The following is a 24,584-nucleotide window of genomic DNA, read 5'->3' as shown; positions in this document are numbered from 1 at the left end:
ATTATTTAATCAGTCGATATCCGGTGTCTCAATCCATTATACAAATAATAATTAAATTTAAAAATTAAAATTATGAATATTTTTGAATTATTTAAAGCTATATTTGCAAAAAAAAAAAATATCCATTTATTATTAAATTTCATTGACAGGATACAGATAATAAATATTTATCTGTAATTTTAAAATATTGAAAAAATAAAAATAAGATATAAATGTCAATCGAATTGAGGTATAAAAAATAAAATAAAAAAAAATGAAAAATTGAATGAAATAAATCTGACACAGTAGTAAAAAAATAAATATATAAAATAAAAAAAAAAAAAATTCCCGGAGGAAAGAAAAAAAGTAGTAGACAGTAGTGAGTATCCGGTTTGTTGGTCGTCGTCTAAGTAATATTGAAAGACAAGGAAAGACATTGAAAATTGAAAATTGAAAATTGAAAAAAATGAAAAAAAAAAAACAAGATTCAATGTGTCATTTATTTATTTATTTAATATTTTTTTCAAGTGATAGTTGTGTAAGTCTTGTCAAAAATAAATAAAGTATATATATGATAAAAAATAAAAATTTTTTCGAAATAAGGTATAGGGGCGTGAACAGGATAAGTTATCCAACTTTTCATTCAAGACCGCCCACGTTTACGTACGTTGTATAAAGCAGGACACTTTGGGCAGCAAGGATGTCCTGCTTTGCTCACGAGTTGAATTTTCAACTAGAAAATACACATCTATCTTTGTCTCTACAACAAATTTATATACTTTTTTTTTTTTTTGCTATATTTTTCAATGAAAAAAATAACATCAAAATGAACAAATATAAAATGAATAAAATTCAAAAGAAATTCATTGATGTGAGAGAGTAAAATTGACTTGTCGTTTTAATTTTTTACCCTCTCATCATATTGACAATTTACTCTTAACTTTTGATATAGATAACAATAGAAGAATTAAAATTCACCCCATTAAAATATCTATGACTAAAACTATTGTCATATTTTTATTCTCGTTATAACAAAATAAAATATTCCCACGAAATTTTTAACGCTACAAGACACAAATATAACAAATAAAATAATAACGCAAATAATTTATGAATGAAAAAAAATTATAAGTTAAATGCAAAATATAAAAATTGGGGTTGTAAAATAAAATATAATTTTAAAACGGATATTTGATATGGTTATTAATTCATTTTAAATACAAATAAATATATTTTAAATAAAAAGGGCCTGAATTAAAAAGTGATGTGATAAAATGACGAGGCGGAGCGAGACGAAAGAAAAATTTAAAGGGTCGGATTAAAAGTGGAAAAAAAAAAAAAATATAAAAAGGGATTGAGAAAAAAAAAAAATTTATAAAAAAAAGGATCGTAAAAACAAGTCTATTGTTGTCGTCGTTGTTATTCGGTGGCTCGTTTTGCAGTGGGCAACATTTGACTACCGGATTCCACGTCAGTATGTGGACGTTTTTATTTTTTTTTTATTTTATTTTTTAACCCCTATGACACTCTCGGCCTTTCTGACCACTACCCTCTACTCGTCGCTAGCTTTCATGTGATTCTTTGATTAATCTCTAGGGTATTTCATTTTTTTTTTTTTTATTATAATTTCTTTGATAAATATTGTTCTTTTATTTTAAAATTAATTGGGCGATTTAATTTTTATATTTTGTTTATTTTATAATTTTTTTTTATTTGTTTGTTCAAGTGGATGTGTGGATGAAAATAAATATTATAATAATAATTTTAAATTGTGAATTGGGTTTTATTATTTTTGGTTAATTTATTGGAGTAAATAATTATTTATTTTAATTTTAAATTGATGCAAATCATGCTGCATTAGATTCATTTGATAAAGCCTGAAAAAAATTTTTTTTTTCAATACTAAATTTGTTTTTATGTATTATTTTAAATTTTCAAAATTTATTTTATCATTGCAATTTATTATTCTTGTATTTTACTATGGATTACGTCAAATTTATTTCATTTATTCAACAAATATTTACAAAAAGCCACAAAAAACACCAACAAATTTTGCTTATAAAAATAATTTTTCTACAAATGCATCGACAGACTTACACTATCTACTATTGTTGCTAAAAATATTTGAATAATTTATTTTTAATTTCCCTCAAACAATGACAAGATAAATTAAATTTTATAATAAAAAGTTACCAAGATTATATGGCATAGTAAGTATGTCAAATGTTTGGTGAAGTGAAGTTTATAATATACACATATACGTTTGATGTGCACAGTATATAGTTTGTTAAGTTGACATATTTTTATGTTGGTGTGTGAAGAGATAAAATATGTTGAATAAAGAAAGGGAAGTTAGCTATAATGTGTATTGTACATGGACTTATACAACTCATATATAAAGACCCAATGTTCCCCCTCAAGTTTACCGACACTTACTGCACAGATAAACTGATTTTTTTTTTTACTTCTATTTTATTCATTCTTCATCGATCGTTTGTTATTCTATGATACCTTACATGATTGCTCATAAATGAGGCAATTTGTTGTACGTTTAAACTAAATACAAATTTATTTATTTTTTTTTCTAAAACAATTTAAATTTTATTTTTTTCTAAACACTTTTTATTTAATTTTCAAATTTATATATCATTTAAACTTACCACAATTTTTATTTGCTTTATTTGTCGAGCAGTGATGTTTTTTTTTTATAATTTTCCAATAAATTAAAGTTATTTTCACTTAAAAAAAAATAAAATCTTGAAAAAAAAAATTAATCACAAGATGCTGGAGTAAATATAAAATAAAAAATCACTGGTTGTAATAAACACTCACACGTCTTTCAATGGATTATAATTGTCAACTATAAACAAGATTAATAAATGTGAAAAAAAAATTATAAAAAATAATAATCTTCACTGTCGAGTATATATATTTTATAAAGCAAACACTGGATTAAATATTAAATCTACTTTTTGTGTAATTAGCATGGCAGTTTGTTGGTGATGGGTGCTTGTGGGGTTGCAATCACTGTCAACGTGATGACACTTTAGCCAAGTTTAAATAAAGCACAACACGTTAATAAATTTTTAAACAATCACAAAAAAAAATAAAATAAATCATTCACCAACGTCTGACTAAACTTGGCCTCTTCCACTTCAATTTTAAATACAATTTTTAATTCCAAATATCTATTCTATTATTCAAACAACAATAACAACTATTTTTTTCACAAAAAAAAATTTAAAAAATATTATAAATAATATTTTAAAAAATTCACTGAAACACGTCTCAAACAAAAATTAATACAAAAAACTTGAATTTTTTATTTATAAATATTTCGATGAAATAATAACAATATATTTTTTATTCACCATGTTATTATTATTTTTTTTTTTTCGCGTTTATTATTACAATTCACTGTTTTTTTTAAATGACAATAAACATTAATGTAATTCAACGAGATTATTGATAATTTAATGAGAAAAATTTTTAAAATTAAAAAAAAAATTATAGACACAATTTAAAAACCGTTGCGTATCGGTGAAACGTCCCGGCCGGACTGAATCCTGAATATTTTTCTATCGCTATGGTGGTGTCTCTCCCAGTCTCTCCCCTATTTCTGTCGGGAGTTTCGTTGGGTTTGTATGAGACGCGCACACGCTCTCTCATCAAAGTACCACTGGTACCAACACCCCCCACCCGGAGGAGCCACACGTTTTGCAACTAACACATATATCGAATTTTAAATATATATCTAACTCTATTTATCTTATTCGCGATATCATGCTATTCATCTTTATCATTTAGTTTTTTTATTTTTTTTATTTTTTATCTCTTTAGATGCTAGGGATGCTGTGAGCTGCTGAATTTGGTTGCAATGCGCACATTCAACAATCAAACTCCATGCAATTATTTGTATAAAATTTTTAGAAAATTAGAAAATTAACTGGAGATTAGAAATAATTTTTTAAAGATTGACAAATTTTTTTTTTAAATTTGTTTATTTGTGTCATAAAAAATTCAACTGATTTTTGAATTTTTAAATTTTTATATTTAATAATAGTTTAAAGGCAAAAAAAATTATTAAATTAATAAAATTTAAATAAAAATCATTATTAATAAATAACGAAAGATATTTTTTAATTGAATTTATTTTTTACAACACTTGAGATGAAATATTTGGAGTATAAATATTATCCTTAAAAATATTTAATATCTATTTAAACCGTAATATTGCAATATGTAATATTCCACCGTTGGAATTTAATTTAGAGGTAAATTAATGTTCCAGAACAAATAGTAGAAAAAAAAAAAAATAGATAATTAAGTCAGTTCAATCGAGATAAACAAAAAATAAATTAAAAAAAAAAATATTAATTAGTTGTTTTACTATTTGTTTTTTTACATTGTGCACAATGTTATTTATGCTAAATGAAAAATTAAATTCATTTTTTTTTTTAATTATAAATTTTCATTTGAATAAAATTTAATAAACAGCATGTATTTACTTGCTGTACAAATAGTAATTATAACTTTTGTGCTTTTATTATTTTAATTTGTGCAATATTTTCTTTTTTTTTTTTATATAAGATATGTATATAAATACATAAAGTTTAAAGTAAATTTACGACTGGCGCCAACTGGCAAAGTCCACAGAAAAAAAAAAAAGAGATTGATACTTTTGCTTTGGTGACGTTGCAGTTAAATAAAATTTTCTCACTGTTTTCGAGTGGTCTTTTTATTAAAATAAATAAAAATATTGTTGTTAATTTATTTGGGAGGAAGGGGAGCTTTTCTCTTTTTTTTTCAGTAAATATTTTGGTCATTACTATTTGTGTATGTTGATGGATAGTTATGGCATCAACGAGTCGATAACTTTCCCTTCGGTAAACTCAAATGAGAATTGAGAATTAGTCCATCGTTAACCAAGTTTACCAACGTGTTCGCACCGTCTGCCTTTGTGCAAAGTGAGCGATCCAGTGGTATGGGGGTGAAATAAATGTGGTTGATAAATTCAAGGGGAAAGATAAGAGGATGAGATAAACAGACACGTTTCGAAACAATCATAGTGTTTATGATCAGTAGCTAACTCTAAACTATATTTCAAGAAAGTATTTTTAAAAAAGCTTTTTTAGAAGAAAAAAAAATAAAAATTATATTACTCTTCAAGACACTGAGTCATTCTTTTAATTTATTTTATTTTTTTTTTGGCTTATAAATTAGGCAGAACCCTGACCTGTTGAAATTTAAAGTTAAAAAATATTTGGATATTTATTTTAGAGTGATGAGATTATTTGAAATTTGAATTACTCCATGTGGAAATGACACATCTAAAATTAGATTTATTTATATTTAAAAAATATATTAATTACGACAAAAACTAGATTATATTTTTAAATATGACACTATGGTATTTTAACTTGTAATAAAAATATTTATTTACAACTTTTATATTACTAAAATAGCTTGATTTAAATTCAGCAAAATGATGATAATAAAAGATACAATTTTTATAATATTCATTATTTAAAGAGACAGTTGAAAATAAATATAATAGAAAACTAAAATTATTGGATTTGTATGACGTCTTTTGTAATACGTATATAAATAAAATAAATTTACTTTTTTTTCATTATTTGTTATTAAAAGCTTTATTATATTCATATAAATATAAATTATGAAAATATATATATATAATATATGTTTTTTTGTCGATTTAATTTTAATTAAATTCTATCAATGTAAAATAATTAATTAAAAATTTTTTAATTATATAAAAATAATAATTATTATTATAATTTAAAATAATTTATTAATTTTTTAATATTATTATTAATTATTATTTATTATTTTATAAAATAACATTTTCAAATTTTTTTTTTTCTTTTTCGATTTTTTCGTTGACTTTTTTATGAAGCTAATGACTTGAATATTTAATGAATATGTCAAATAATTATTGAACAATTTTATAACAATATAAAAATCATTATTGTATTATGAAAATAATTTTTTTTTTTATTAATATTACTATTTATTTAATAATTAATATTTTTAGCTTGTTTTTTTTCTTTTTCGATTTTTTCATTTATTTTTTATTTTTTCCTTAATAACTTGACAAGTTTAACTTCTAATCAATATGCAAAATATATATTAAATAATTTCACAACAATATAAAAACAATAATTATATTTTTAAACCAATTCATTAATTTTTTAATTTAATTATTCTTATTAATTATTATATTATTAAATAATATTTTAAACTCGTTTTTTTCTTTTTCCATTTTCTCATTTAATTTTTTAAAATATTTTTACAACTTCAATTTCCAATCAATATGTAAAATAATTATCAAATAATTTTCCAATTACTATTATCATCAAAATTATTTACAAAAATATTTTTTTATACTCCCAAAATTTATATAATACGAGTGAATAAAAATGCAAAATTCAAGTCAAAAAAAAATTAATAACTTTGATTTATTTGGCTAACAAAAAAAATTAATCCTTAATTTAAATTATCATTTTTTTCTTTGTTTTAAAATACCAAAAATTTCAATTTTACAAAACAATTCATAACGAAAATATTTTTTTTTTTTTTTTTAAATGATAATTGAAATATATTTTAATACGTGCTTTGTTTTTTAGTTGATGCAATGACATAATATAAATAATTTAAATTTAAATTGAATTTTTTTTTCAAATCAGGAATAAAGTTTGATTATTTATCATACTTAATCGTGTCAGCCGATGGTTAAGTCGTCAAGAGCCCTGCCTACAGTGCTCGTGGTCTTGGGTTCAATCTCATATTTGAACATGGGCTGTCTTTGATTCAAAACATTCAACGTGTTTTCTCTGATTGTTAGAGCAAATATAATCTAGCATAGACAATGTGAACTACGCACTTTATCTACGCCAGACAATATTTGCCCAAAACACTGAAAATATTTTTTTATTTTTTTTTAAAGAAAGATAATGTAACACACTTACATATATTCTATCTATCTCTCTTTCACGATTATCAATGAAAACTGTTCTTCTTATAATAGAGAAAGAATAATATATAACAATTTGTTGTATTTTTCTTCTTTTTTTTTTCACTTTAATCATTTTATTTAGCAATTTTTTTTTTATGTTTTCTCACTTCCCCATTTATTTTTTTATAGTATATCTGCATAAGCTGATACTCAGAGAGAACGGACGGTTTTTGTTTCGAAAACTTTTCACAAACGTGTCAGCCCAATGGGACAGAAAAGCGTATATACGTGTGACATTGAATAATCGCGCCATGTGAAATAACCAGCTTTTTTTTTTAAACTTTTTTTTCCTCATATTTTCCAAGCTGGATTTAAAATCAACGTATATATAATTTTTTTTTTATTCTATTCTCCTACTTTCGTCTATCTATATACATAATGAATGTATTCGCCCCCAGAGGTACTGTCATTTTCCATATATATATTTTTTTTTCCATTCACCATTTTAATATTAAAATGAATAGAAGATTTCTCTCTGAGCATCTCATTGAGTCGCGCTTTTTTTTATTTTTATTATCATCATTTTTATATCATCCATTAGTGTGTGTATATATATACATATAAAAAAAGGTGACAGTTGAATGCTCGATTATGTGAATTGATTTTAAAAAATCATTATTATTGTTTAAAAAAAAAAAAAATTTCATTTCTGTAAATCACCGAGGATTGAATAAATTTAAAGTAATAAAAAAAAAATTGTATGAGTTATGTAAAAATTAATTTAAGGTTTTTTTGAATTATATTTTTCTACTTGATTTTTTATAACTCATCACAGTCACTGCTCATCAGCACCCTTTTTTTTATTTTTTTTTTTGTCAAATTAACTGTGGTTCGTGCTGTATCTTTACTCTCATGATGCCCAACCAAGTGTTTGTCATATTTTTTTGCAAAAATGCGTTGAAAAAAATTTTCGCATATCCATAAAAGCTTGTGCCTCATGTCACCCTCTCAATCCTCTTCTGCACGAGTTGGCATTGTTGTATTTCTCGAGAGAAGTGATGCCGAGTGAAAAGTGCCTACTTGAGTTTGTTCAGTATTCTTTACCCTCAACCATAGTTCATTAGTAAACTCGAGTATTTTAGAAAGAGAGTTGAGCATTTCACCATCATCCATCGACTCGTATTCACATGAATAAAAACAATAGCTTTGTTCAGCTAAAAAATAAATACAAATTATTGTTTAATATATAATTAAATTAAAAAATAAAAAGGCAAGTTTTTTTTTTTTTCATAATTAAGTGTTGATACATCAACAAATCTTGAAAATAATAATGAAAAATATTTCATCCATAAATTTGAAATTTATAAAAGAAAAAAAAATTTTAAAAAATTAAAATGACAACTGTGGTTTCAATGAGATTACGTAGATTGATCCGATTGTCAAAAAGAAATAAAAAAAAAATATACAAGCTTTGACGCAAGTCTATTTCTTGAAGCTTTTATTTTTTTATTTTTTTGCTCGATGAATTTGTATGTATTGTCTTTATATATAGAGACACAGTTGTTATGTCGTACATAGTCTGTAAATGTCTGACAGCCGACTGTCGAGGGTTGCCTCTACATTCATGAATTTTTTTTTCATCACAGTAAAAAGCTATATGAAAACTGAGTGACTTACACACGTGAAAAAAAATAATATGTAAGCTAGATAATTTAATATGTTTATTTATATATTTTTATGTAAGTTGGAAGAGAATATTTACTGTGCGGGTAATTGAGTATTTAATATTTTTGGTGATGTCACGACACATGTGGCTACTGAGTCAACACTTTTATTATGTATATAGACAAACTCTAATAATAACAGAATTTTATTTGATTGATTTTTATTATTTTATTTTTCTTTTATTCAATTATATTTATTTAATTAGAGATACTTTTTATTTATTTATTTTTTTTTTTTTGAAAGTACATGTGTAAGACTTCATGGAGTTGTTTTATTGGCTGACTGATTTTTTTTTTATTTATTTATTTTAGACTCTGTTTGAAGAGAGCAGTGTCTATTTGATTTGACTACCTGCAAACTGGATAAATTCGGGCTGCTGGAGCAACTGATTATTAGCATTTAGATGAGACAGAAGTACGTTCCATCAATACAACGGGATGGACCGTTGTATTGAGGGAACGTATTTCCAAGTTGTTCTAAAAAAGAAGCTAATATATATAGGGAAACTCTGCCGCTGCTCCAGCTGAAGACTTTGTAATTGTGCTACAACTTCCTAGCGATCTTAAGACTGTTGTTCAGCTGGAGCAGCGGCGCAATTTTTTTTTGTAACAATAAATTCGCGACGTCTCAAAAAATAAATATATACATAAAATCAGTCTATATCGTGCCAATATACACTGAAAAATGACGCAAACCAAACTTATATATACTTATAAGAACTTATATATATGTATTTGAAAATTAGCTTTAATATACAATGTCTCTAGCCAAAAAATATTTTTATTTTTTCATTTTTATGAATATTATAAACATTTTATCTTACCAATTAATTAAAAATTGAACCTTCATTCCCATTTAATATTAAATTCAATGTTACATAAAATTTTTTCTTAAATATGAAAATTAAATTTAGATATTTGTTGGCAAAATTATTATTTTGATACGGAGAAATTTACGGTAAATCCGGAGAAACTCTGCACTTATCCCATGTTCACCATAGATTTCCCCGTAATTTGTACAAATCTTTCTCGTAAATTCCTCCATATTAAAATAAAAATGTAGTTATTTTAATTTTTTTTTATTTTATAAATTTTATATTCATTTCATTAATTTTTTTTGAGTATATATACTCATGTAAATTATATATATATTTAATTTGAGATATTTTGTATTTTTTTTTTTTTTTAAAAGTACATGTGTAAAACTTCATGGAGTTGTTTTATTGGCTGACTGATTTTTTTTTTCATTTATTTAATTCAGTCTCTGTTTGTTTAAAGAGAGCAGTGTTTATTCAATTTGACTACCTGCAAACTGGATAAATTTGGGCTGCTGGGGCAGCTGATTATTAGCATTTAGATGAGACAGAGGTACGTTCCATTAATACAACGGGGATGGACCGCTGTATTAAGGGAACGTTGTTCTAAGTTATTCCAAAAAAGAGGCTAATGTATATAGGCAAACTGTACCGCTGCTCCAGCTGAACACTCATCAGCTACTTGCCAGTACTTGTGACATAACTTCCTAGCGATCTTAGGACTGTGTTCAGTTGGAGCAGCGGCACAGTTTTTGCTATAACCTCATTAGTATCAAAATTCATCCGACATTGATGGCCAAAGAGTAGATATAAAATTTAATTGAATCAACTTTAAACCCGGTCCGGAGAAATACTAAAAAAAAAACAATTGTCATCAATTGTATTATCAAAGAACTTATGTTTGAAGATTAGCTTTAATATACAATGTATCTAAATCAAAAATATTTTTATTTTTCATTTTTATGAATATTATAAACATTTTATCTTACCAATTAATTAAAAATTGAACCTTCATTCCCATTTAATATTCAATTCAATGTTATATATAGTTTTTTCTTAAATATTAAAATTGAATTTAGATAATTTTTGGCGAAATTATTATTTTGATACGGAGAAATTTACGGTAAATCCGGAGAAACTCATTCATCCCATGTTCACCATAATTTTCCCCGTAATTTGTACAAATCTTTCTCGTAAATTTCTCCGTATACAGTGCCATTAATTTTACACATAATATTTCCTTGAATATTAAAATAAAAATATAGATATTTTTATTTTTCTACATTTTATAAATTTTATATTTATTTCATTAATTTTTTCGAGTATATACCTGCATGTAAATTATATTTATATTATCATTTAATTTTTAAATAAATTGTAATTCATAAATTATTGCTAAAATGAATGATATTAGTCATAATAAATACACGACATACCAAAACAACTGACAAAGCATAGTGATCATTCAAATGCGAGACAAGAGTAAAGGTCACTTGACAACTGATTGTAGAACTATATGAATTTGCTGTCCAGAAAACTAAGTGTCCTCAGATATCATGAGTTTATTAACTGCAATGTTGTACCTCTGCCAGTTTGACCTTTGTCTCCATTAATCCTCAAATTATTTCCAAAATTAAAACCACAAAAAAAATAGCCAGTAAAGTAAATAAAATGAACTAAAAAATATAACAATAAATAAAATAAATAAAAAATTTAAAAAGAATAAAAAAAAAAATATAAAAAAGTTAATATAAAAAGCAATCTCATTGAGGTTTTATTCTCACGCGAAAAAGTCATCCAACATCAACACTATTTCTTGGCATTTTTGCATGATCGTAATTCACAGATTGGCCCTTATTAAATTCTCCACTAAAATTATTTTCACATGCCAACACAAACACACATAAATCACCTCTACAAAATAATAATTATTAATTTTTTTTATCAAATTATTATCCACTCTAATACATGCACTTTTGATAGACACTTGAATTTAATTTTACACACTGAATTATTTTAATTAAAATTGAAATAATTATGATTAATAATGAGACATGAATATAAATTTTTAATTCAAACAAATTTTACAAAATAACATTGGTATTAATTCAAAGAAAAAAAAAATATATTGATCCTATAATTAATACCAGGTGTAATTATTTTACAATCATTAAAAATTCAATTAAATTTATAATTATTTGTGTTAAATTTTTTTAATTTTTTTTCTGGTTTGTTATTTATACAACAGATGATTTTTATTGGATGATGAAATGGTACTCCCTGAGAAAAGCTCAATAGAATGAAGAAAAAATAAAATAAAATAAAAAAAAAAAGGTAGAGCTCATAAATTATTTTCCATTGTGAAGTCGGGGGTGTTCGTGATCGTCTGGATGCGACTAAACCCAGCGGGATATATATATATCGTATTATTCGTAGTCGTTGTGTGTACATGATGCAATATATGTATAATCTATAGTTGAATTAGTGGACACACTCGGGAATATTTGTCCGTCATTCTCATACGCCTCCAATGTGGTTCATCTTTTGGTCTCGCACCTCGGGGATCACATCATATAATCCTACAGTGTTGCACGTGGTGAATATAAATATTTTGTCATTTAAAAATACTCCAGCAAACAAAGATTTATTTTTCTTTTCATAAATAATATTTATAATTTTTTATGTTGAGACACCTTGAGAAAAAATAAATTTAAATTGTAAAAAAAATTATTTTTCAATGGAAATATTTCGAGAGATTATTTTTTTTTAATAAATTTAAAGCTGGATAATTGAAATAAAATTATTTGGAATTGTTTAAATAATTTTTAATGTATTTTTTGGTATTTTTTTTAATTTATAAAGCTGAAAATTGAAAGCTCTGTTAATTTTTAAACTGAAAAAAATTTAATTAATTAATTATCAATTTAATTTCGCAGTAATTTCATGATTTAATGTGTTTTTTTTATTTTTAGTTTTTTTTTTATTATTATTATATGAAATCCAGTCGTCTGGAAAGTAAATTCAACGAGACGTAAAATGAAAATTTATTAAAGCATTTCGATGTGGTGTCACATCTAGCTCTCTTCATTGTTTTTGACTCAAATATAACTGTCTCAATTGTATTTTATAAAAACTGTCTAATATTTTCTTGACATGGCAAACGAATCAATAGAAAAAATATTAAACTAGACACTTTTTATAAATTCAATCAAAAGTTAATACTATAAAAATATCTTTAAAAAAAAAAAATACAAAGTTAAATTTAAATAATAAAAGATAGATTTATTTTCTTACATAGATTATATTTTATTTTTGGAAAATTATATTGTTAATTAAATTTAAATGGCTTTGAAAAAATAATAAATAGGGACGGAAGTTTGAGACAAAAATAATTAAGTTAAAATAATTTTACACATTGACAATGAACAACAACTGATTGATAATTGGCTTATAAATTTTAACAGTTAACAAGTGCTATTAAAATCATCTCAATATTTCATAACTATATGTCTAAAATTGACTATATATTTATTACATTCATGTGTCAGTGACACTTTGATACTCAAACAACAACACAATGACATTCACAGTTATATGAATGCATTGATTATTTGAATAAAGCCAATTGTCATTCATTGAATTACATACTTGTAAAATTTAAAAATTAATTTAATAATAATTTAACATCTCAAGAATAATTCAAGTATCATTCAATGTGCTTTTTTTCGAAATTCATTGTCCTACAGACTCTTATAAATTAAAAATTATTAATAATTTTTATAAATATTAATTAAAGTCTTGCTTTGATTAATCACCCTGTTTTATTTTTACCTGTGTAGTTTTTTTTTTTTTTTTTTTCTTTGAGTCCACATCCTCCACATAAATATAATTTTGATTATTATTTTTTTGATCTTTTTTTTGCGATATTATTCAGTTCACTCGCAGATTTAATTTATGAAAATTATATTCATTATATATTCATGAAAATATACTATATACTATTTGTTAATAATATTTTTTTTTGGCACTGATTATAATTTTTTTTCTAATACTGATTTAAACACTGCTAAAATCACAAATTTATAGATAATTAATTCCTTTTTTTTGAACTAATATAGCGGCTAATTAGCATGTTTTAATTAACCTAATTTAATCTAAATAAACTTGATAATTATTTGAATATATATATCATTCATAACCGCGTGAAAAAAAAAATTAGTATCATTATTGATAAAGGAATTCCAATTCACGTACAGCCTTGATTATATTTTCATTTTAAAATTAATTACTAGCGTAATTTTCAAGCTTTAATTGCTTTATTTTTTTTCAAAAAAATATTAACATTTTTTACTTGTTGGCAAGTAGTTTTAAATGAACCAAAATACTCAAAAATTCATCAGAAAATAATTACTAAATTTAACTATGAATATTAAAAAAAAAATAATAATAACAATTAATTATTTATGTGAACCTTTGTCATGACAAACAATATGAACAAGTCGTAAATTTTTAATAGTAAATAAATTGTCATAAAATTTAAAGACAATTTTTTCATTAATCAAATTATCCTCTGAGTACTTGAGTAGTTGTGGAACAAGAGTTCGTGAGCGTTCCAATCTAGAACAAGATAAAGAAAAAAAAACAAGAATTAAAAAACTTGAAAGAAAAATAAAAATAAAAAATTAATTTTAGTTTAATAAAGTTTTAAAGTTATTAAAAATATATAATAATTAATTAAACAAACTTGTGATCAAGATTCCAAGTTGAAAATAATATAAGTTCTTCTTTTGATCTGTAAGGATTGATTTTATGTCTATCACCATATTTACAATTTTCATAATTCCATACACCTTCACACTGAAATTCTCCATTAGCATCACACAATGAATTAATTTCATCTTGACATCTTGAATAAACATTATAAGGACACACAATTGTCTCATCAATTTCTTGTTTTTTAGCTGGTCGATCATTGCTTTTTGACTGTCGTTTACCATCAACAGTATCAACATTATCATCATCAATTTTTTTCTCTTCATCTACATACTTTTCATTTACATCTTCATTATCATCTTCATCATTTTTTTTTTCATCAATTAATTTACATGGACAATGATCATAGCAATTATCAGTTGTCCTGGTAACAGCATCAATTTCATCTTTGTGACATTTACTTCTGTCGAAATAATAACCAAAATAATGATCTTTTTTTAGTTGTAATTTAAAATATTCAATAATATTTTGTAAATTTAAACGTGCTTGGTTATTGGTAAGCCAAATATTTGATGTTTTTATTTGTTCAATTGTCTTGTAGAGATATCCACGTATTCTGTCTTGACAACGACGATGCATATAAGCTTCCTTAAAATGTAAATTAAATATTTTTATTAATTTAAATAATTAAAATTAGATGGATTTTTGATATTAGAAAAATATTAATTAATAACCTTTGTTGTTACATTTGTTTCCAAACCTCTAAACCATTCTGGATGATCATCTCTATGACTTAATTGAGTTTTTGAATCATCCAAGTTCAATAAATTATGCAAAACTGCAACTTTTTTTTTGAGATTTTCAGTTACAAACTTTGTTGCTTGATCACCAGCCGTAAGATAATCAATATTTACTCGCCTCAGGGTTTCATATAGTAAATCTGCGTCTAGGTAAAACCAAGGCCAATAAATAATACTCATTATACAAAGCTAACTTATAAAATCGATTTAACTGTAAAATTCCAGGGTTGATATTAAAACGCCAATAAAAAAGTTATATTTATAAGAAAAAAAAAAATATACTATCTAAGAAAAATAAAATATATATAAAAAAGAGTTGACAAGTAGATTTTTTTATACCTGTTAATAATTTTTCTCCTGGTTTTTGAAGTATCAGTGTTGATTGAGCATCAAGTGTTTTAAAATATTCTTCATCAACAAGTGAACCATCAATCAAATAAATATTTATTTCTGATAAATCATTACTTATCTGAAATAAATAAAATACAGCTTTAAAGCTCAAATTTATTTAAATAATTATTGTAAAATAAAAAAATAATAGATTGCAAATTTGAAACTGTTTATAATTTTTTAAAAATGTTTTTTTTTTAATTTTGAAGGGCGAGACCTTGAATTGTCAAAAGGCCATGACACTATGGTATAAAATTATCCCGTTTTTAACACGTGCCGAGTTCGATAATGCACTACTATTTCTTGCAGGAATTATTTTACTTTGAAGGTCGAAATATAACCCAATTTACACGCCCTGAATTGTCCTGATTTCAGCTTAATCTAGGACAATTCAAAGCTTCAATTTAATATTATATTATTTAATTTATTTTTTTAATTATTATTTTTATAATCACTGTACTAAATTTCAGCAATTTTATACAATAATTATTTTATTTTTTTTATATATTATTGTCTTTATAAAATTGCTCAATTTAAGTCTAATTATTTTAGAAAAATTATTTGTAAATGCACGTTTACATATTAAAATTTTAAATTGTATATTTTTTTTTATTTTTAAATTTTATACTTATATAAAAATAGATGTATATTTACTACTTACATTTAATTTTTCACATGCTTTTTTTTTTAATTCCTTTAAATTACAACAAGCAATTCCAATTTTACGTGTCCTTTTAACGTCAGTTATTTTAAATCCTTTGACCTATTAAATAAAATATAAAATCAATAAATAAAAACATTATAAATTTATATAAACAATTGGAATAATTACCTCTTGTTTGAGTTTCGAACCAGTGAAATGAGATAAACAATTGGCAAACAAAGACATGTTGTTTTGTAATTTTAGAAATATCAATAATATTTTAATTTCGCGCGCAAAATAAACACTCTATATGTCATCTGATTGGTCAAAGTTTAAAAAAAAAAAATATAAAAAAAGAACCTGTCATACACTCTACATACAAGCGTGCATAAATATATACAAGCTACTCAATAATAACAAAGAAAATTGATAGTACACAATCCAAAAACACAATCAACAATAAAAAAAATAAATAAACACTTTGAACTTTAGTCTCTAGTCTCTCCTAATCATGTCTAAAAAAATATCAAACACCCATTTAAATAATTATTATAATTTTAATTTCAATTGCCACAGTAACCCCGATATTTAAAATAATAGAAAATTATGAAAAAATAAAGAAAATATGATCGAACAATAATATGACACAAGAACACTCTGTCAACTGATAATGTTCCATATTGTGCACTGCTGGAAGTTGGAACAGGTCTTCTAAATAAGTGTATGTAATTTTATGTCTATATATACATGAAAATATTTACTAACACAGTGGCATTTGAATGTGTTATTTTAAAAAAAAAAATAGTTTTTCCTGGCGCTTGCATCGCGTTCTCAATCAGCCAAATGAATTGTCAATTTATCCACAAGATGACGTTACCTTACAATTTTTAAATTACTCAACATCGATCGAGTAGATAATAATATACAAAAAAAAAAATTTATAATATTATTATTTAATTGTACGATTATTGTCATTTTTTATTTTAATATTTTTTTATTTTTATTATGCTCTAGTGACTTTGTATAATTTTTTTCAAATAGTTTTTATTTTTTTTATTTTTCTACATAGAATTTATTTATTTTTTTTTTTTTATATTTTATTGAAAATTATTGTTATTAACATACAATTTCCATATGTTTTATATAGCTATTAAATATCCTTGAAATAATGCTCGTGGGGATTAATCATTAATTACAAATAATTTGATATTTATTAGAAAAAAAAAAAAAAAAAGATTTCTCAATGATTAGTTTGTGAATAATACTAGCATTTTTTTTAGGTAATTTTTATTTTTGATTAATTATTATTATTATTTATTGATTAAGAGTAAATTATTATTGTTCAAATTGTAATTTGATGGAAAAATTTAATGGAAAGCAATGGAAAGATTGAGATGATAAGTAAATTTGATAAATGTTTAGTTTCATTTTAATTTTTTTTATTTATTCATAATTATTGACTCAATAAACATATCATCTACTTTGAGTGACTCGTTTAGCATAATTATATATTTTTATTCAATATTTTATGCGTAATTTGTATTTTTTTTTTATCAATTAATTTTACTGTGCATGTATTTCCGTGTAGTCTTGAAAATTGTATTTTTATATTGATAAAAATACAAAAAATTATCAAATAAATTCATGGAAAAATAAGCAAGTTGATTAATTAATTAATTCAAATTTTTCAGCAACTTTTAATTGTCAATTTTTCTAAATATTTCATTCCTTTTTTTCAAGTTTTTTTATGTTTAAATTTATAAGTCTTCTTGAATTGCACTGTAGTTGCACTTTACCTCCTGCATTTAAAATTATAGCTAATGAAAAATTCCTGTGATCATTTTTTATTTTTATCATCGAGTTATATCAAATTTATTTCATCTTTATTTTTGTGTTAAAAATCAGTCAATTTATTTTCTACTATTAACAAAAATTTCATCAGACAACTGAGAGTTCTTTGATCCAATGAAAAAATAAATGTCTCTTTTCAAAATAAAATAATATTCCAACAGTTAAAAACCTAAATAAGATAAAAGACCAAAAAAAAAAAATTAATTCTTGCCAAAAAAATAATAATAAAACATGATATACATTGTTGAAAATTTTAATGATGATCCAGTAGAAAATTAAAAAATCTTGTGTAGCTATCAAAGTAGATTTTTATGATTTTATATTCAAATAAATTTTTTATTTTATCATGATAATAAAAATGAGCAACATCAAAGTCGAAAAATCTCACTTTGATTAAATATTTTTTATCACAACTATTATCAACTCTTCTAAAAAATAAAAATAAAAAAACTAAAATTATTTATATTTTTAGAAAATCATTCAAATTTTCAGTTTAAACTTTTACAATAATTTTTTTGTAAATAAAAAATAAATAAATTTCGAATATTTTAGTGATTATTTATAAGCCTCATTCACGTGATCCATTATAAAATTATTTAAATAAAATAAAATGCATTTGGAGCAAATATTATTGTTATAAATAAATAAAATAAAATGCATATTAAATTAGATAAATAATTTAATCATTTGTCATTGAAAAAAATGCTTTTATTTTCGACATTGTTGACCCACAACGGAAATTACATTGTTTCGAAATTCGAATAAACAATCATTATTTAATTAAAATAAATATATAGATCTAAAATTTTTAAAAAATTTAAAAAATCACTAATATACGTAATACAAGTTTTTTTTTTTTTATTTTTCAAAAAAATTAGCATTATTGTTCTATGTAAAAAAAAAAATGAAAATTCATTTATTTAAAAATTTTCAAAAATCCATTGTTTTACATCATATATAAAAAGGAAAAAAAATAAAAAAATAAACTTGCCATTGCAAAACAAAAAATAATTAATTGTTAATGACATTTAAAATTTGATGTTTAACAATTAGTATTCAATATTAGAGTGACGTGTGAGTATGTAACTGTCGATGATTTTTTGAATTAAAGTCAATGCATTATAACGCATCAAACTGAGTGGCGGGAGAATCACAGTTGATGATATTTGCAAGGCTGCTGCTGTTCTTGTGTTGGTGGTGGACAAACGTTTGAGGGAATTCAACCCGAGTCCTCCAGCTCTTTATATATTAAGCAACAAACTTACTCAACTTTTGTTCAGTCTGTGGTCCAGTTGACGAGACAACACAAACAACATATCAATTGTTTATTTAAATCAAATTTATCAATAAAATATGTTTTTAAATTTATTAATATACGAATAAAATCGTGTACATTTTTTTATATTTTTTTTTCAATATCAAATTTTTGTTTATTATATAAATAATTTTGTTAATATTATAATATATTTATAAATTTAAAATTTAAAACAACAACAATAGAAAAAAAATCAACGAGGTCAGTAAATTTTCATAATTATTTATCAATAATTATTTTCTTTACAATTTATTTATTAATAATCAATTGCTTTTGTTTATATATTTTTTTTACATTATTTAAATATTAATTAACATTTTTATTATTATTTTCATTTAACTAATGACAATGAAAATATTTAATTATGTAATTTTATATATTATTTTTTTACATTTTTAAAAATCACTTAAATTATTTAAATATTACTAATTGATTGTTGAAGGATAATTGCTTGAGAAAAAAATTATTAATATATTTACATTGTCATTAAAATATATAATTTATTATTAATAATATATTTTTATTTTTTTATAAATATTCAATTGATAGTTAACAATATTTATTAGAAAATTTAATTTTTTTTTATAAATCAATTTATCAGGTTTACTTGTTATTATTTTTATTTATTTATTATTAATATTAATATTGACTATTATTTATAGATTTTTTTCTCTCATTAATTTCAATGTCATTGATAAATTTTGCATTGATTTTTATATCATCACATGGCAATTGAACCTCAGTGGAAATTATTATTCACATCCTCGATATTTTCCATTTTTGCAATTTAATTATTTGCAATTTAATGTATAAATTATTATGAAAAAATTAATTTCAAATAATTTCATTTGTAAAATACCTTGATACAAGTGCATACGTTATAATTTTTTGTCAAATGATTTGTCTTTTTTTTTTTTTGTTTAGCTAAGGAAATTTATAAATCATGACTAAATATTTCAAACGATTGTGACGTATGCTATTAATTTGTTTACCGGAAATAAAAAAAATAATAAAGAATTAATTCAAGTTAATTATAAACAAGTATTAGAGACAATCCATTACATTCTAATCATTATAAAAAAAAAAATATATAAACATAAATAAAACGTAAATAAATAAATAGAAAAAATGAAAGAAAAAAGAAAAATTCATTGACAAAAATCAAAGGTTGCATATCAGTTTATCTGAATTATATATTTTTTTTTTCCATTGTTTATTTCAAATCACTAAATTTACAGTCACGATTATGTTGTTAACAATAAGTATCATTATCAAATTAATTATATACATCAATGAATTTCGCAATATCCTATCGACAATAATTATCGCAATAAAATTTTTCTTTCTTAAAATAAAAAATATAAAATCACATTGGAAATTTTATTTATTATTATTTTTAATGTAAAAATATTATATGGGTTTTATTTTGTTATTATTAAATCGATATTTATATATAAATAAAATTATAATTATTTTTATTACCCAAGGTTATTTATTTAGACCAATAAAAATATTTAAAAAATCATTAAATTGGTTAAAAATTGATCAATTATTGTTGAGTATTTTTTTTTCAAACATATACAAGTTGTAAAAAAAAATTATTAACAAGTTTTTTGCTGCTTGGTTTTATTTATTTTTCATCCCTGGATGTTGGATATTACTGAACTTTCTTTCATAATAAAAACACTTGTCCCTGAAAAATCACGTATCTTTAGTTTTTTAAATTTTTTTTATATCCAGACAAGGAAATACAAAATTCATGAAATTATTATTTCAATAATTGTTGGAATAATATAATAACTTGAAATTTTTTTTTTTATGATTATAGGTAATTAAAAAATATAAATAAATTTTGAAATAAATTATGCGATGATGATTAATGATGACATTATTTTTATGGAGTATAATGCATCAGATAGATCATTAATCTGTCACGATTATTATTTTATTTTGAGTGTAATTTATGCAAAAAATATGAATGAAAAAAAAAAAATTGGATCGTCAAAATCACGAGATGTACTTTCGAATTTTTTAAAAAACCATGCACCTGTATTTAATTTAAATTAACTTGTTTACCTTGATGTACTTGTTTGAGTGATTAAAAAAGAAAAAAAAAATGATATCATTGTCCTTCCCTAGATCACGACGTTAATCAAACTTTGTTTAACTTTTACATTTTTTTTTAAATTGAACTGAAAGATTTGTTATAAAAAAAAAAAATAATGGAATTTTAAAAATAGAAAAAATATTCAATTTTTAATCTCTAAACTCATTTGCAATTTTATAGCAATTAAATCATAATTTTCATTTTTTTTTTCAAGGTTAAATTAGTTATTAAAAAAATGACAAAAAAATTTTTTTTTGATTAGTCCTTATTATGTGTATAAAAATCACACGAATATAATTTTTTTGAAATTATATTTTTAATTTTAACGTTGTTAAGCATTATTAGATAAAAAAAAAAAAAAAAAAAAAAAATTCATTCTAATGATATTTAATACGTGTGTTATTTATAAATAAAATCTATAAAAAAAAATTTTATTTTTATTCAATTTTCCTGTATAAAATATTTATAAATTAAAAAAAAGTATAAAAAAAAATTTTTTATTTTCAGATAATCAAGTTTAAAAATAAAAAAAAAATATTCAAAAATGTCAGGAATAGTGGATTGGTACAATGACCTCATGCAAAATAAAATTGGTAATAATAAAAAATCAAATGAAAAAAAATATTTTTAAAATTTATTTATGTATTGATGAGTATCATGTTGATGTTTCAGATCGAAGAACAGAGGATTGGTTTTTAGTTGTTGGACCTGGTCCACTTTTAATAATAATAGCATCATATATATATTTTAGTACAACCGCTGGTCCACGTTATATGCGTGATAAAAAACCATATTCATTAAAATACATATTAATTGGATACAACATAGTACAAGTTATTTTTAGTTATGTGATACTGCATGAAGGTCTAGCCGGTGGATGGTTAAATGATTACAGCTTTGGATGTCAACCAGTTGATCGTTCAAACAGCCCAACAGCACTTCGAGTAAGTTAACATAAAAAAATATTCAATTTATCTATTAATAATTAATAAAAAATTTATCATTAATCTCTCAACTCTCAGCCTCATTAAATACAATTAAATTAATTTTTCAATTTCAATACAAAAAATATAAAAACACAATGACTGTGTTATTTTTAAATTTAGCTTTTTATTTTCCTGCATTTTAATAACATCATTAGTGATTTAAAAATTTTTTCCTTATAAGATAAAATATCTTAATAAATATCTCAACCAAAATTCAAAGTAAATGTAAATAGTTAATTAAATGTTAAATTTAAATTTATAAATAAAAATATAAATAAATTACAGATGGCAAGAGCTGTATGGCTATATTATATCTGCAAATTAATTGAATTTTCTGATACAATATTTTTTGTATTACGTAAAAAAGAACGTCAATTATCATTTCTTCATATATTTCATCATTCAATAATAACATTAGCAGCATGGATCGCTGTGAGATTTTATCCAGGTGGTCATTCAACATTACTTGGTGTTATTAATTCATTTATTCATGTGTTAATGTATGGATATTATATGCTATCAGCATTTGGACCACATATGGAAAAATATTTATGGTGGAAAAAATATTTAACACGGCTACAATTGATACAATTTTGTATTGTATTTGTACATAATGCACAACATTTTTTTATTGATTGTAATTTTCCAAAATCACTTGCTGCTTTATTGTGTCTTAATAGTGGAGTGTTTATTTATTTATTTGGATCATTTTATATTAAAACATATTTAAAAAATAAAAATGACGAAAAAGAATTTAAGAAAAATAATAATAATTGTAATAAGATTGATGATTATAAAAATGATAAAAAATCAAAATGATTTTATTGATTTATCGATCATAAAAATTACAAATTCATTTTCAATCGGTTATTTACCGACGAAAAAGCTATTATTTTATTTTTTTGAAATTATTTATCAATAATTTGAAAATGTACTTTTTATTTAATTTATAATAATTAAATATAATTTTTTTTTTTTTCGTTTAATTTGTAAATATAATATAGTTATTAGTTGATTTTTTTTATTCGAAAAATGATGAAATTAAAGACGATTGTTTTAGCTGAATGTTTCGAGTATTTAAATTTTAATTTATAACAAAAAAAATATATTGTTATTATAAAAGTGTTCTTAATTTTTAAGATTATTTTTTAAATGTATAAATATTTTAAGATGACATGTATGCCTTGGTAACAAAAGGGCCAAGTTGAAATTTTTCTAAAAAAATTCACATTTTGTTTATAAAAAAAAAAAAAAAGGTTTAGATTTTTTTTAATGAATTTTCGATAGATAAATTTAAGGAGCTTGTAAAAAAAATAAATAACAAAAAGATACTTGTTCAAGATATTTGCGAAAAAAAAATTGTAATAATGATATGCAGATTTGTTGTAATCTGTTAATTAATTCTGTTAATTTTTACATCTAAGTTTATAAAAAAAATTCCGCAACCAATTAATTACAGATTTTTGTTATTTTTTTTTTTTTTTTTTGTTAAATTTAAAGCGATGATATTTTAAATGATATTCAAGTTCATGAAAATTACATACAACTATTTATGTAATAAAAAAATTACCATAAAAAAAAAAACTAATGATTATACATAAAAAAAAAAAAATTAGGAATTTCCGAGGTGTTGACCCGAAATATCTGCATGTTATTTATTTAAGAAATTAAAAATTTTATAATTGTAAATTATTTAATAATTTTTATATGTAAAAATTATAACTGAATGATTTTTTTTTTTTTTAATTCATATTAATTTAAATAAAAAATGTCAAATAAAATAACATTACTTGAACATTGATTTAAAAAATAAGTTAATATTATTTTAAATAATTTAATTTAACAGTGTTATATATAAAAAATAGATATTTAATAAATTTATTTTACAATACACATTAATGTTAATTAAAGTAATTTAAAATTACTGAATCACGGTGCGTCGCATATTTATTCTTGTTGATCGATTGTCGTAAAGGTCAAAACTGTGAGGACCCGAACGGCCCCAAGTTTCCGGTTTATTTTAAAAAACCATATATCTCATCGTTAATTTTCATTATTCAATTATTATACAATTTAATTTTTTACATTACAATTTTGCCATTGAAAAATTTATTCAGCTAAATCATACGATGAGCGTCCAACTAAATCAATGAAAAAAAATATATTTTTCATCAAAAAAATATTGAAATTTACGAGGGTCAATTGTAAAGAAGCAATTTTTGTTATTTTTCATCATGAAATATTCATTGACAATAAATAATTTCTTGAATGCATGTCAAGGAGCT

At 22.6% G+C, this 24,584-nt stretch overlaps 2 protein-coding genes across 3 annotated transcripts; one reads left to right on the top strand and one right to left on the bottom strand.

Annotated features, from left to right (window-relative positions):
* Window positions 1-11,897: 11,897 nt before the first annotated feature.
* On the bottom strand, window positions 11,898-16,752 carry LOC122858697 (DNA fragmentation factor subunit beta). 2 transcript variants are annotated; one of them, XM_044161786.1, is made up of 6 exons: window positions 16,230-16,752; window positions 16,059-16,160; window positions 15,347-15,476; window positions 14,942-15,153; window positions 14,239-14,855; window positions 11,900-14,111 (listed from the first exon to the last, which is right to left on the bottom strand). In XM_044161786.1, the coding sequence occupies exons 1-6, from the start codon at window positions 16,284-16,286 to the stop codon at window positions 13,952-13,954; spliced, it is 1,278 nt and encodes a 425-aa protein (XP_044017721.1). In that variant the 5' UTR covers window positions 16,287-16,752; the 3' UTR covers window positions 11,900-13,951. The 2 variants fall into 2 exon arrangements, with proteins under 2 accessions (XP_044017722.1, XP_044017721.1); XM_044161787.1 differs by lacking the exons at window positions 16,059-16,160; window positions 16,230-16,752 and having other exon boundaries at window positions 11,898-14,111; window positions 14,942-15,218; window positions 15,347-15,462.
* A 2,330-nt stretch (window positions 16,753-19,082) lies between these two features.
* LOC122858717 (elongation of very long chain fatty acids protein-like) lies at window positions 19,083-24,194 on the top strand. The gene is made up of 4 exons (XM_044161822.1): window positions 19,083-19,407; window positions 21,821-21,906; window positions 21,986-22,257; window positions 22,585-24,194. Exons 2-4 carry the CDS (start codon window positions 21,858-21,860, stop codon window positions 23,116-23,118), a joined length of 855 nt encoding a protein of 284 aa, XP_044017757.1. The 5' UTR covers window positions 19,083-19,407; window positions 21,821-21,857; the 3' UTR covers window positions 23,119-24,194.
* The last annotated feature ends 390 nt before the right edge of the window (window positions 24,195-24,584 follow it).

Source organism: Aphidius gifuensis, linkage group LG6 (assembly GCF_014905175.1).
Source record: "Aphidius gifuensis isolate YNYX2018 linkage group LG6, ASM1490517v1, whole genome shotgun sequence".
Taxonomy (NCBI): domain Eukaryota; kingdom Metazoa; phylum Arthropoda; class Insecta; order Hymenoptera; family Braconidae; genus Aphidius; species Aphidius gifuensis.
The sequence above is the reverse complement of the archived record's forward strand: the minus strand, read 5'-3'. Positions and strand labels throughout refer to the sequence as shown.